This window comes from Castor canadensis, chromosome 11, assembly GCF_047511655.1.
Source record: "Castor canadensis chromosome 11, mCasCan1.hap1v2, whole genome shotgun sequence".
In the NCBI taxonomy this organism is placed as follows: Eukaryota; Metazoa; Chordata; class Mammalia; order Rodentia; family Castoridae; genus Castor; species Castor canadensis.
The window spans coordinates 127,471,143-127,485,210 of record NC_133396.1 but is presented as its reverse complement, the minus strand read 5'-3'; the positions used below and the strand labels follow the sequence as shown (position 1 = coordinate 127,485,210).

Sequence of the window (14,068 nt, the reverse complement as noted above, 5' to 3'; positions counted from 1 at the left end):
ACCCATTTGCTCATTCTTCTGTATATACATCTACCACATATTTTGAGGTCCTAATGTATCTTTGATTCTGTGATCAATTCTAGGAATAAAACAGTAAGCAGGAGAGGTCACCTTTCCTTATCCAGCCTTTAAGTGACTTTCAGAATGCATACAAATAAAAGATACCATCATGGGGCCTGCGTTGGGGGTGGGAGTGGCTACAAGCATGCAGGAGCACAGATGAGAAGTATATAAGTCAAACTTGGCAAATCCTGCAAGAGAGGAACACCCAAAGAGTGTTCTGCAGAGAAGTTAATCTGTGTGCATGTCACTTGGACCTACTAAGACAGCATTGGCTGGACACAGCATAGCAGGGCAGGGGCACTGAGCAGGTGCAAGGATTCTGTCAAGGACGTCAACTCGAATTTTCAGGCAACAGTGAGCAACTGAGAGTTGGCCTAGGGGGTGGCATATTCACAGTTGCACTTCAGAAATAATAATTCTGGTCATGGATGGAGATTGAATCAGGGCAAGGGTGGAAGTGGTGGGGACTGCTTAGGAAGCTGTTGCAGTAGTGCTCATGATCAAAACCAAGGTTGTATCAGTGGAGAGGGAGGCAGGCAGATGCAGCCCAGATATATTCATGAAGTTGGGGGCTGATGTTGGGCCCAGCATCAGGGAAGAAACTGCTGAAATGTGAGTCAGAATCCTTCAGCTTGCCCCACATGCCAGCACGAGGGAAGCACCTCACCCTACTGCAGTAATCAATGACCTGCTTCCTGCTCCAGGTCTCTAGGTATCCAAAAGCTCCTGTGGGACAAGGACCTGCCCTTGACCTCTAGCCCCTCAGGATGGATAGGAGATGGTGGGAGTGTACAGTTGATAGTGGGACTCAGGTTGCTGCCAAATAAAGTAGGAACAAGAGAACTTTGTGTCCAACTGATAGGTAGCTGTTAGTCCAGAGAAGCTGGAAGAATTCTGGAGATGCCACCTCCTTCCTTCCTCTTTGACTTGGCCCTACAGTAGAGCACAAACTGGACCAATTATTTAGACTCAGTGTTTCAGAGTCCCAGGCAATCTTACAGCACTGCATTTGAATCTCACTGGAGGTCTTCTTGCTCTTCTCTCTCACGATCCGTTAAGGATCCATTCCCCCTGGATAGTCATTTTTGTCCCTTTCCCATGTAAGCCTGGAACGAATGCCTTCTTGTGATTGAGAATATGAACGTTGAACTGTTGTAAATGTGCCACTCTACTGACCACCCAAAGCCTGTTTCTTCTGGGTCACTGTCTCACTACTACCATGGTTTTGAACATCAGGGACCACCAGAAATCATTCATCCAAAAAAAAAAAAATTCCTTTGGACAGCTAGGTTTTCACCTACCCAACTTATCCCCAGGGCTGCCAAAGTCATGCTACCCCCTCACGTTAAGGTCAAAGGACATTGCTGAGACCTTGTTTCTGTTCCCACACCCCAAACTCATTCAGTCCCAGGCATACACAGCATGTGGTCCAGGGAAGTGGTGAGATTGATGCAAAAATTATTCTGTCTCAGCTATCAACAGTGCTGGGCTAGAAACCCTGTTCTAGGACATCCCTCTGCTTTATGACCAAGGGGACCCTTAAGTCTTTCAAAGCCCTGGAGGGTTACTAAAACAAACCACAAGTTCAGGAGGAACTTACTTGCTGTTGTGTTTCTTTCCACAGCTGAGCTCTCTCTGGGAGGCCCACTTAGAGCAGCAGGAGGCGGCAAAACCCCAAGGGCTGGGGAGCAGGGAGTGGGGCCTGGTACTGAGGATGGCCAGGCAGCAGGCACCGCCCTGGGTCAACGCAGCCTTCCTCCTGTTCCTCCTCAGCCTTGGTGGGGCCATCGAGATTCCTATGGATCGTGAGTCCTGCTCTGTGCTCTTCTCTTTTTCTTCCTGATTTTGGGCAGAGGAGTGAGAGGGAGGGGAAATGGGTGTGGGATGAGAGTGGAAGGTTAAGACTATTTCAAGCAGGTTAGAGAACAGGCAGCAGTGTATTCTGGGATTCAGAGCTAATTTTCTCTCCAAAAAATTAACATAGGCTCATATTTGAAAATGTGAGACTATAAGTTGCCATGGCTATGGCTGTACTGATGCCCGGACCTGGTGACTAGAACTAGAGGTGACAGAGTTTGGAATTCTGATAGCCACTTGGAACTGTTCCCTCTGCTCACCTCCCTTAGCCCTATGTGGTCTTAACAGCAGCTTCCAGGGTCAAGTATGATGGGCTGTGCTTAGCTGCATTTCTAATCTGATAGATCCAAAGCTGAACCCCAAGGCCCTTTTTGGCTAGAGTGATCAGCAGGATGAAAGGCCTGGGGATGGATGTCAAGGGAATTATCTTTGCAAAAGGCCTGGCTAAATAAAACATTAAAATAAAGCCACTTTATAATGCTACCACGGGAGAACCAGGCATGGATTCCTTCTGTTTCCAACCTTCCCAAAGTAAGTGGGAAAGTTGAAATGTGCAATCCATGTCATTCTTCTTCTCATTGGCAGAGGCACTGTCTACCTGCCAAAATCATAAAGAGGCCTAAAGTGCTCCTCTGAGCAGTGTGTCCACTTGCCAGTCTGTCGTCACTTCATAGATATCCCACTAATCCGCAGCCACACTCCTTGGCCCTGTTGGTAGGCATGTGCCTCTTCTGCCACAGTTCTCACACTCGGCTAGGACGCAAAAGTGTGGGCACACCACCTCTGCCCCTGCTCCCTGCTCAGGGAATATGTGGGACTCCTGTAATGCCAACATGGACTTGGGCCCTCTCCAGTTCACGGATGTCTACGGAAAGGGAGGGAGAATAGTTAACACCTCCAAGAGGTCACCACAAAGCTCTCCAAACCAGACCCTCTTCCACCCTACATCACCAATAATAGCTGCCTGAGAAGAGGAGGCGCCTCTGGTGACAGAAGCCAGTAATGATCATGATTGGGACCCAGAAGCAAGATGAGCAAAGCCCCTGCTGCCCTCCCTTAGTCCCGAGTGTATGTGCACCCGTAGGGAGGAGGGAAGAGAGGAAAGGTGTGAGAGGAACTGTTCCCATGGCGACCGTCTTTGCGGCTGGCTCAAGGAAAGTTTCTCATTAACAGTCCCAGGCAGACAATCTAATAAGGAGAGTGATAAGGCCATGTCCCTGGAGAGGAGGGGATGCAGAGGAAATCGGGTTATCAAGAATGTGGTGAAGGCTCATTTCTCTTCTGCTGCTTCTCCTCACTCACTCACTTGCCACAGGATGCCCAGGGCTGCTGGGGGAAGGGCTCCTGCAAGGTGAACCCAGAAACAGCAGGCTTTAGCATTCACATTGAGAACTGGAATTTCTGACCCACGCAGGAGCCAGAGACATGATGGGTAATGCAAGCAAGTCTCTCTAAAGTACTGCCCAGGGCAGAGGCCCAAGAGTCCTGACCTCTCCACCATCACATCCCCATCCAGCATCTTAGAAAGGTGCCTCCCTTCCATGTTGTGTTCAGAGAAGCTCGCACAATGAATGATGGTGGAATTAGACAAGAACCCAGCTCTCTTGACCCCCTAATTTGGCACTTGATATGCTCCACCTCTGCCTTGTGAACCCGCCTCCTCTTAATCTTTCTTGGAGCCCTCTAGAATCACAGCTTTCCAGGCCACACTCTTCTGACCACATATTATTCTCCCAGCTAATCTGGGAAGCAGGGTTGTCCTCAGATGACAACTGAGCAAACAAGGAAGCTTCAGAGCCAGGATTCAGCTGCTATACCACCCTGATGGAGAGGGGGAGTCCCTATGCCACACCACTCCAGGTGGCCCAGGCTGTGTCAGCTTAGGAGGCCCCCTACATACTGTACCTCCTTGGTAGCTATAGGCCACAGCATGTCTCCAGAATGAATCTGTGGAGCTGAACACCAGACAACAGCAAGGCAAGCCCTCCTGAGAGGACCCTGTTGCCCTGGAGAAGGTTCTCCTCAGCCAGGCTTCTTCCTGGGCCCACTCTTGTATTGGGTGAACCACCTTCCATCTCTGAGGGCCTGGGGCCAGAGGCTGCCCTGCCAGGTGTCCTACTCATTTTCCCCTTTGGGGGCAGTTTCTGTGCCTCAAGGACCTGGCCCTGCTTCTGCTCTGGGGAGTTGGACACAGCAGCTTCCTGGAACAGCTCCTGGGCCTGCTATACAATCATTCATTGAAGCACCCAGCCTCCGGCCCCCAACACCATGCCAATGAAGTCACACGCATCTCCCTCCTACCTGCCACTTCCCTCCCCTCAACCCCAAGAAGAATAGCGTGACCTTTGAAAAAAGCCAAGGGTCACTTCATCAGCCAGAGTGAGTTTGCCAGAAAATGAGTCTGCTGGAAGCTTGCCCCTCTGTCCCCCTGTGGCCTGGCTGGGGACTCAGCATTTTCTCTAAGGAACCTACAGAGGATGGCCAAGGAGTGAGAAAGACACCCCACACACCACACACACACACACACACACACACACACACACACACCTTCATACAAATAGTGCAGCAGGATAGCCTCAGTAACATCTGCTTACTGCTTACTCCACACACTCTGTCCTCGGAGGGAAGGATGGGGACCAGAGGTCCAGCTACTGGCATCAGGAGAAGAAAAGAGGTACATGAGGCAGAGGCCTTACAGCCTGGACAGGCATCTGCTCACCCCACAGGGCTGGGTTGGAAGGGCTTTTTCTCCCTCTTGGAAGTCAAAAGAACAAATTCATTTTCTACTTGGCATTGTCATACAGCAAGTTCCATAAAAGGAGAGGACAGCAGGTGATGTGACACTGGATAGGAGTTTGATTGTCCTTGTCCATAGACAGGCCATCCCCTCTGTCTTCTGGGTCAGTTGTGTCCCTGTAATAAATTCCTTGGGAGCACAGTAGTGGCTGCAAATGTCATTGCACCTTTAGGCAAGTAGATTCTCAAGAGGTCCCTGGCCAGAAAGGCAGTGTGGGACTGGGGACAACAGCCAGTCATAACTGCCCTGGAAGTCTCCACTTGCTAAGATCTTCCCTCTTACCCTTGTCCAAAGAGTCGAGGAAAACAGCATGCTGAGGCCTGGGCCTGACTAACTCACTTCTCCATCCATGGATGGACTTAAAAAAGAGCTCTGAACCAGACATCAGGAGAGTTTGTCCTCATTCTAGCTCTGCAGCAAACTTCCATATGGTCTGAACCAAGTGACTACCCTTTCTTGAATTTGAGATTCCTTGGACAATGTCTAGAGCTCTTTCTAAAACTTTGATTTTGTCAAAGAGAAGCTTGGAGTCCAGGTGGGTGAAGAAGGTCCTGTGGCAGGCTTCTCACTGAGGTGAGACCAGAGCCCTCAGCTGTATGTGACATCTGCTTTTGATCAGAAGCTGGTCTTCCTGCTCCACTCTGTGGCTTTGGACTCCTGTGGGAGGCAGTACCCTCTCAATGAAGCCCTTGCTAGGTGTGTTTCCCAAATCTACTTGGCTCTTCCACCAAACTGTAGTTGGGAGGAGAAAGCCCCATGCCCCATCACCAAGTCTACCTCCCTCCTCTCCCTGCATGCTGGGACATGATGACACCTGCTGGTTAGTGGGTTAGTTGTGTGCAATAACAATATTCTCTTTTTCTCCCCTTACCCATGCTAACCACTGGAACTAACAGCAAGCATTCAAAATGAGCGTAAGTCCCCTGTGTGCCTCTGGGAAGTGGGAGGGAAACAGGAAGGGCCGGGAGAAGGCCAGGTAAAGATAAACCTGAGACCAGTGGTCTTACCACCATGCCTGCTGCTGGGTGTGGTGCTAGGGCTCTTTGACCCCAGAGCCCTGTAGTGAGGCCTGTACCACACAGAAGAGAAAGGCTTCCCTGGAACATCCTATTGCCAGAGAAGCAGGAGTCAGAAGAGGGTCTCTGAAAGCTGGGGAGTACCACAGCCACTACACATCTCCAGTACTCCAGTGGCTGGCTGAGGATTCCAGGGTGGAATACTGGGACTTGGGACTAAGAACAGAGGACCTGGTTCGTTGGCATACAGGGAACCCCTGGGAAACTCTCTTGGACGAAAGCTTCTTTCATCTCTTGCCTCACCACAATTTGACCATCTGTTGAGCCACAGGGCTCAGAGCCACCAGTCCCTAAATTCCAGAAATACAGCTCCTTTTGTTCCTTTATTCATTCAATGCACATTTCTCAAGAACTGTTGTGCACTGTGCAGTGCACTGGGCATTTGGGATACAAGCCTAGGGAACAAGAGCCTGGCTTCCAGTTCCTCATAGAACACTTGGCATCTTCTTAAATGGGTTCTTAGGCTCAGCCTTTGACACTCATCCCTATCCCTGTCCTGCAGCCTCATTTAAGAAGCTGCATCTCTAGAGTAGGGTCCTGCTCATACCTGTTTGCCCAGGTGGCTCCTGAAGCTCCTGATTTTAGCCATTCCCCAAGCTGGGTCCCCAGCAGGTCCTGTCGCTCTAACCGTCTCTGTGTACTCTGTTGCAGTGACCCAGCCCCCGACCATCACCAAGCAGTCAGTGAAGGACCATATCGTGGACCCCCGAGATAACATCCTGATTGAGTGTGAAGCAAAGGGGAACCCAGCCCCTAGGTGAGTGGAGGGAAAGGGGCTTGAGAAGACACTACTGATGTCACCCCCTTGCCCCTGGAGCATAAGGCGAATGAAGCAGCTGAAAAATTAGATTCGCCCGATCAAAACGTATTCACTGGGCACCTACTAGGTGGAAGGTACAATTTAGGTAACCAGGAAACATACTTGATAAGGAAAAATAAGGGGCTCATTTCAGTTCACAGTGAAAAGCTGGGACTAGATATTAAGTTTTCTGACGTCATACAACATTCTACACTGCCTGTGTGGCCATCATGCACCCTGTGCTGAGCTTATGGGAAATTCTTCTTCCTAGCTAACTCAAGTCTTTTTGCTCTGAGCTTGTCTCTGCTTATGTGTTTGTGGGGAACAATGAGATGTCAGCAGACATGAGCTGTAACCGTTCCTGTCCAAGCTGTTGGGTGCTGCTACTCACATTGTCATATTAACCACCTAGTTTCCTCTGGAGCAGGACCAATATCTTTCTCAAGAAGAGGCAAAATGAAGGCACAGAGATTTTAAGGTTTTTTTGCCACTGTCACCAGTTTGTAAGGGATCAAATCTGGTTTTAAACCCATGCTCCCAACCCCCAAGGTCAGATTTGTTTCGCAAAGGTAAGCCCCAGAGATGTAGCAGGTATTAAGCTATTGGTCTTCACTACAGCCTGAGCCTGGCAGGAACCTCCCAAGGTCTCTGTGTCTGTCATCAGGAGACACAAGGCAGGGTGGTAGAGGCTTCCTACTGTGTGCAGCCTTATCCTGGCCCCGGGTTGCTGTAACACGGTCTAGCCCACAGCAGTGACTCCAAAACTACCTCAAGTTGCAATACCCTGGAGGGCCAGTTGGGGTCCCGGTGCCTCTGGGACTGCAATGAGTGGCTCCTGCTTCATCATCTACACCCACTTAGCAGGGCACTGACAGCTTAAGCCATCCACTGTAGCTTTAGTGGATTATCCAGTTATGGGACCAGGAGCTAGCTCCCTGGTGTGCTGGGGTTGGGTGAAATATGAATTGAATTTGTATTCCTAGAAGGAGATTGGGCATGTTGAGAGGTGGAAGGAATGGCTAATTCTGGATTTAAAAAAAAATCACAAGCCCTGCCTACTCGTCCATTATGTACTCACAGGACCCCCAGTGGTAGCTGAATGTGTACCACGCACAGCCATGATTCCCAGTCTTGGTTCATAAAGATACCAGCAACAGCCCTGCCCTGGCAGACCTAGTGGAACTTGGGGCTTTGCATGCTCTGCCCAGCCAGGCCTGGACCCAATGCCATGGAGGTGTAGCGATGGAACTGAGAGTGGAAACTTGACACTGAGACCAGGAACCTGAGATTCGCCTGGATCCTAGCCCCAGCCCCTGTGTCATGGTTGCTCCTGTCCCCTGTTGTCCACAGCTTCCACTGGACTCGCAACAGCAGATTCTTCAACATTGCCAAGGACCCCCGGGTGTCCATGAGGAGGAGGTCTGGGACCCTGGTGATTGACTTCCGCAGCGGTGGGCGGCCTGAGGAATATGAGGGGGAGTACCAATGCTTTGCCCGAAACAAATTTGGCACGGCCCTGTCCAACCGAATCCGCCTACAGGTGTCCAGTGAGTGCTGTTGGCAGGGCTGATGTGCCCTGCTCCCGGGCAGAGGGAGAAGGGCTGGCCCTGACCTTGCCTTACAGGTACCCTCCATGGGTCTCCCCACCTCAGAAAGGTGCCCTGAAAAGGAAGCTTCCAGACCAGAATCTGGCACAACCTCACTAGCCACTCCAGGCTGGGTGGAGGGGAACAGAGAGGGCAGCTACAGATGGGGATCCACTCTGACAAAAGGCCTCTCTCCTTCTTCTCAATGGTCACCCCTTGCCAGAGCCCCCTGCCTGGCTCCTAGGCCCTACCCCTCTCTCTTACCTCCTTCCTTCTCCTTTTCCCATCTCTCAATTCTGCCCCAGCCCCAACTCCCAGCCTCACTTCACCCTCCTCTGTCTCTTTCTCCCCAGAATCTCCCCTGTGGCCCAAGGAAAACCTGGACCCTGTCGTGGTTCAAGAAGGCGCCCCCTTGACACTGCAGTGCAACCCCCCACCTGGCCTCCCATCCCCAGTCATCTTCTGGATGAGCAGCTGTAAGTAGCAGGAGCCTGTGGTTCATTGAGAGACATTTTAGGAGTGCAGCATGTGTGTTGAATGGGAGGAGGGACTTCCCCCAACCTGGAAGACCATAAGCTGTGAGAGACAGGTGCAACATGGTCACATGGCTGAGAACACAGCTCTGCAGAGAGGCTGCTCTGGCTGTGTGTTCTTGAGCAAGTTGCTTAACATCTCTGGGTCTCAGTTTTCTATTCTGGAAAAAAGAAAAACAGGACTGATATAATTGGTATTATTGTAAGGATAAATGATTTAATACATCTGAAGTCGTTAGATCCAGGCCACACATGCAAGAAGTTCTTGGTACTGTTTGTGATGATAAAGGTGAGGAAGAGCAAGAGAAAAAGGAGGAAGAAGGAGGAGAAAGCGTGTGTTTTCAAGAGGCCCGTGAAGGTGGTTATACCAAGCCTCCTCTTTCCATCTTTGCCACCTGGATCTACTCTGATTCACATTTCCAGGAGGAATGAGGGCAAAGCAGGGAGCGAAACCTTTGATAAGGGCTGAGGGGATGATAGAGTTTGAACAATTCATAAATTGTTCAAGCTTAATCTTGGACAGCTCATTTAACCTTTCTGGATGGAACATATTTTCAGTTAAAATTAAGGAGGGAACGTTATAAAGGTGAATAGAGAGTTAATAATCTGTCTGTTCATTTCCCTGCCTTTCCTTCACCCTCCCTTTCTGTCCTGTCTCCCTTCCCTGTCCCACCTTCTATCCCTCACTTCCTGTCCATCCATCAGTCTATATACCCACCTAGATCTGTCTGTCTCTCATCCATCATTCTGTCCATCCCCCAATTCTTGCCACCCCACTTCCAAAACAGGCTGTGACAGTGACAGTGTTATGAGCTGTTTTGCAGGGCTAGGGTGGTTTTGTGCTCAGTCCTTGGCCCTCTGTTCCCTAATCAGATCTGTGGGGAAGGCTGCCTGGCCACCAGCTGGTGGTTGGCCTGTTGGCTCCAGTTCAGGCTCACCTCTTGTCCATCATACCATGTTTGTCACGAGTGTGTCCATGCCTCCACCCAAGCAAATCTCACAGCCCTCCTCTTCTTTCCATTCTCTCTGACATCGCCCCAGCCCAGGGCACCTGCGGGTTTTCAGTTATTTATAACAGACCTCCCTAGTCTTTATGGAACTGAGTCACTCAGCTGCTGATAATTTTTCAAAGGATCCTCCCTAGCCTCAGCACCCAGGCTCCTTTCCTTTGCACAGTCTCCTCCTGACCTGGTCCCTCTGCCTCTCCAGCCCTTCCTCTACCACTTTCTCCACTCTGCCCTTGAATAGCCTATGTGCTCTTAGCCTTTAGCATACACTCTTCCTGCTCAGAGCTCCTCTGTGTTTTCTGCCTGGCTCCAGACATGCAGCCTTCAGGGTTTTAGCTCAGGACCCCTAAGTGGAATCGGCCTCTTTCTGCAGTCCAGCTCCTTCCTCCTTTTGTGCTCCACTCTCCACATCACATGGCAATTATTTACTTACCTGTTATCTCTTCTGATAGGTGGGGTTCTCTGAGGGCAGGAACTGTCTTTCTTGCTCATCTGTCTGTCACCAACACCTAGTACAGGGCCTGGCCATAGCAGGTTGACAGCAGATCTCTGAGGAATGACTTGAAGAGCTGGCCCATTGTGGGAAAGTTGACCTTGCGCTTGAAGACATGATGTCATAAAAAGCAAGTGCGAGGACACAAAGGGGATAGCTATGGGTAGTCAGCCTTAAAAGACCTGACAGCATGGAAACCTGGTCTTTTGTATTTATATCAGCACTTGAAAAAATATAATAATATAATCTGAATCCTCAGTCATTCCAATGATGTCATTAATTCTAAAATGCACACATTTTTGTATTTTAATATCTCTAAAATCAGAAAACCTCTAAAATTGGTGGTGTGCACCATCGATTGTTACACATCTTACAGTTATAATCAGGAGTTGCTTTTTCCTTAGGGGTTAAAAAATTAAAAAAATGTGACTTGTATTTGATGATGGCTAAATTTTGATTAAATGCAGCAAGGCCAAGTTCAGTTTCATTTAACTCAGCAACCTGTTGAGAGCTCTCACCTTAGGGGCCAGGTCCTAAGCTGGGTTCTGGAGCATAAAAATGAACGAGTCAAGGTATATACCTGCAGAGTGGCTCCCTCTTCTAGCATGAGAACTTGAATCCTGACTTGAGGAGCATCTGAAAGCTGATGGTCCCTCCCGCTGGCCTTGGAAGCTGGCAAGTCTTTTCTGGCATGAGTAGGATTAGAAAAGTGTGGTCAGAGAGCCTCAGATCTAAAATCCTGCTCTTCCCCATGCTTCACAATCCAGGAGATGTTTAGCCCTCTGGTTTCTTGTGCATAAAACACATGCAGCAGATTTGAGAGGACTGAACCAAGTAATGGCAAGCTCCTGGCCCCCAGCTTGCCTTCTGAAGTGCTCAAATGTCAGAACGATGGTGATAGTTATTACTGTTGTCATTGCTCTTACCCCCTCCTCACACCTCTGCTTCCTTACAGCCATGGAACCTATCACCCAGGACAAACGTGTCTCCCAGGGCCATAATGGAGACCTGTACTTCTCAAATGTGATGCTGCAGGACATGCAGACTGACTACAGCTGTAATGCACGCTTCCACTTCACCCACACCATCCAGCAGAAGAACCCTTTCACCCTCAAGGTCCTCACCAGTAAGTTCAGGCCCTTGCCCAGGGCTGGGGTCCCAAGGAGGCAGCCCCCAAGCCCACAGAGCCCCAGGTGCTTGTGGCTGGCCTAGAAATCCTTCCACCTCATTGTGCCCGAGCCACTGTGGCTAACCTTAACCAGCATCTCTGATGCTGAAATCTTGAGTCAAACTCAGTCCTATGTTAAGCCAGTGCCTCTTTAACTTTGGAGGGAAACAGAGTCACACACCAAGGCCCACCCCTGTCATATCTTGACAGCTTGGGGCCTCAACTCTTATTCAGATGGTCCCCGGAGGCTGAGAACCACTGCTGTACGAGGCCACCAGGCATCCCGGCTTATTTCTTTTATTCCTAGTCATTGTGTTGTTATCTTTATTTCTAGAAGAAAACCAGAGCATAAAATATTAGAATTAGTGAGCATACTAAAATCAGTATTAGTTGATTCTGTAATAATGTATTTGCTGAGCTGTATGAACTCACTATTTGCAAGCCGCATATTTATGTTTTACTTTTTGTTTTAGTTTTTATTTCCTAGTTCTGTTTGACTGATACAGGAGCAAGACAGCATTTCCTGACCCATAATAGTGTTGATAGCTCCCCACAGAGGTGTGAGAGAAGCTAAGTCAGAAACACAGGGACAAGCCAGCCTGGAGCTGTGACTAAAAGGTCCTCAGCCTGCTCAGGATATTGAAAATTATCCTGGTTGGTTTACGCCATAGATTTGTGACATGCCTTTAATAGATGAGTCACCCACACACACACACCAAGGTGGGGCATGGTCTCTCACTCCTGTCTGTAATCTACTACCTGAGAGTCAGAGATGGGAGGATTGTACTTCGAGACCACCCTGGGCAAAAAGTTAGCAAGACCACCATCTCAACAAATAAGCCTGGTGTGGTGGCTTATGCCTGTACTTCCAGCTACATAGGAAGAGTAAGTAGGAGGATTGCAGTCTGAAGCTAGCCCTGGGCAAAAAGCATGAGACGCTGTCTGAAAAGGTAACTAAAGCAAAAATGGGCTGGGGATGTGAGTCAAGTGGTAGAGTACCTGCCTAGCAAGTGCAAGGCCCTAAGTTTAAACCCCACTACTGCCAAAAGAGAGAGCGAGAGAGAAACCTTCCCCCAGAAGAGACCTTAAGATCTGTCAGACTCCTGTGGTGAGTGCTGTCAGTGCTGTGGAGAATGAGGGCTGGGCGGAGGCCAGGCCACAAGCACTGTGTGGGTGTTGGCAGTTTCCACAGGTCAGAGAAAAGAGGCTGAGGCCTGGCTGCTGAGGCCCTCCTGGAAGTAGCTGACCATGCTCTGGGTGGTGCCTGTAGGGTGAGGCTTGAGCAGGCTCGCTCCTCATTTAGCACAAGCTGGGGTTCTGAGCCCTTGGTTCTCCTGCTGGTGACAGGACAGGTGCACTGTGTGTCATCACAGCCTCCATCCGGGTCCACCATGACAGAGAGGGGCCCATAAGGAAGCAGCTTCCTCTTTTGTTCCACTTCTCATGGGATGTTTTCTTCCTTTTTCCCTTTCTTCATTTTCTCCCTTTTTCTATTTCACATCCTTCCTTTCTGTTCTTCTTCCCTCTTTCTTGCTTCCTTTTCCTTCTCTCTGTTCTCTCTTTGAACTCCATTTCCCCTTCCCTGATCACCTGCCTGCCCCCTCTGCAATGTTCCCCACATGCTGTTTCCATGTTTCATGATATGACAGCCCAGAGGGTTGCTCAGAACCTGGTCATAAACTCACACACTGCCACAGGGTGACCCCGCTTCACTCTGCTTGCTCCCCTTCCCTGGCCTTCTCATTCCTAATCTGGGCCTGGGGATCCCTACAGCATTTTCTCAGTGCACCCTGGTGACTGCATGGCAGCTGTCTGAGCAGGGGAGGACGGTGTGGTCTTCCAGGGCCTCAGAGTGTCCTTGGTCACCAGGATAGGGCTGGGAGGAGGAGAAGCCAGTGGGAGGGACAGGGCTGTGGAGAGCACAATGCTTGAGGCTGACCCTGCACAGCCTTCCAGTCACCTCCTGGACCCTCTTTCCTTGCCTGGGCTGATGCTGGAAGGCTTCCTGCTGCCCCTGGGCTTGAATCAGGCGACCTTCTGCTACCCTGGGCAGAGGCTGGGGAGGCCAGGAGGTAGAGGGCTGAGGGCACCTGTTCTGAAAAATTAAACACTTAGGTTTTAAGAAACATTTAGAAGTGGAACTTTCCAGAATCATCCTTTTCTCAACCAGAGGATATAAGGAATGTTTTGTCTGTGCTTATTTTTCTGGGTCCTCCGTTCCATTGGAAATTCTTTCCTCCAAGTGACAGAAACCCTCTAGGTGACTGGAACAGAGTCCACTGGCTCCCTGGAGTTCTCCCAGGGGCATCTTTGGCTAAAATCAAGTTCTGGGCATCTGAGCCAGCCTAGAATTGGGCACAAGTGGCTTAAAATAGCACAGTTGGGCTCTCTTGACTTTTCTGTCTGGAAAGGACACAGGCTTTCTATTGTACCTTCAGAACCAGGTCTGGGGTGGGAGGCAGAACAGTCTGCCCACAGTTTGTCATTTTGGGAAGAAACCAGTTTCATCGCACTAATTTTTTTACTAGTTACATCACAGGGAGACATATCTATTGCAAAATATCAGGCAATTTAAAACCATTTTTAAAGTATGTTTGGGGATGCAAAGATAACCAGTGGTGTCAGGCTAACAAAGATGAACCTGTCCCTCTGCCTGCACTGTGACAGGCTGGGGTTGGGGGGTGGTACC

At 49.8% G+C, this 14,068-nt stretch overlaps 1 protein-coding gene across 22 annotated transcripts in view; it reads left to right on the top strand.

The window, feature by feature from the left end:
• Positions 1–14,068, top strand: part of Nfasc (neurofascin) — a 174,075-nt gene that overhangs the window by 98,395 nt on the left and 61,612 nt on the right. For 15 of the 22 annotated variants that reach the window (XM_074048529.1, XM_074048528.1, XM_074048532.1 and 12 more), the window contains 6 exons: positions 1,688–1,868; positions 5,614–5,631; positions 6,445–6,550; positions 7,943–8,139; positions 8,532–8,654; positions 11,167–11,337. In XM_074048529.1, coding sequence (XP_073904630.1) covers positions 1,688–1,868; positions 5,614–5,631; positions 6,445–6,550; positions 7,943–8,139; positions 8,532–8,654; positions 11,167–11,337 — 796 coding nt within the window. The remainder of the gene's footprint in view (positions 1–1,687; positions 1,869–5,613; positions 5,632–6,444; positions 6,551–7,942; positions 8,140–8,531; positions 8,655–11,166; positions 11,338–14,068) is intronic. The other 7 variants (XM_074048530.1, XM_074048527.1, XM_074048546.1 and 4 more) reach the window with 1 other exon arrangement.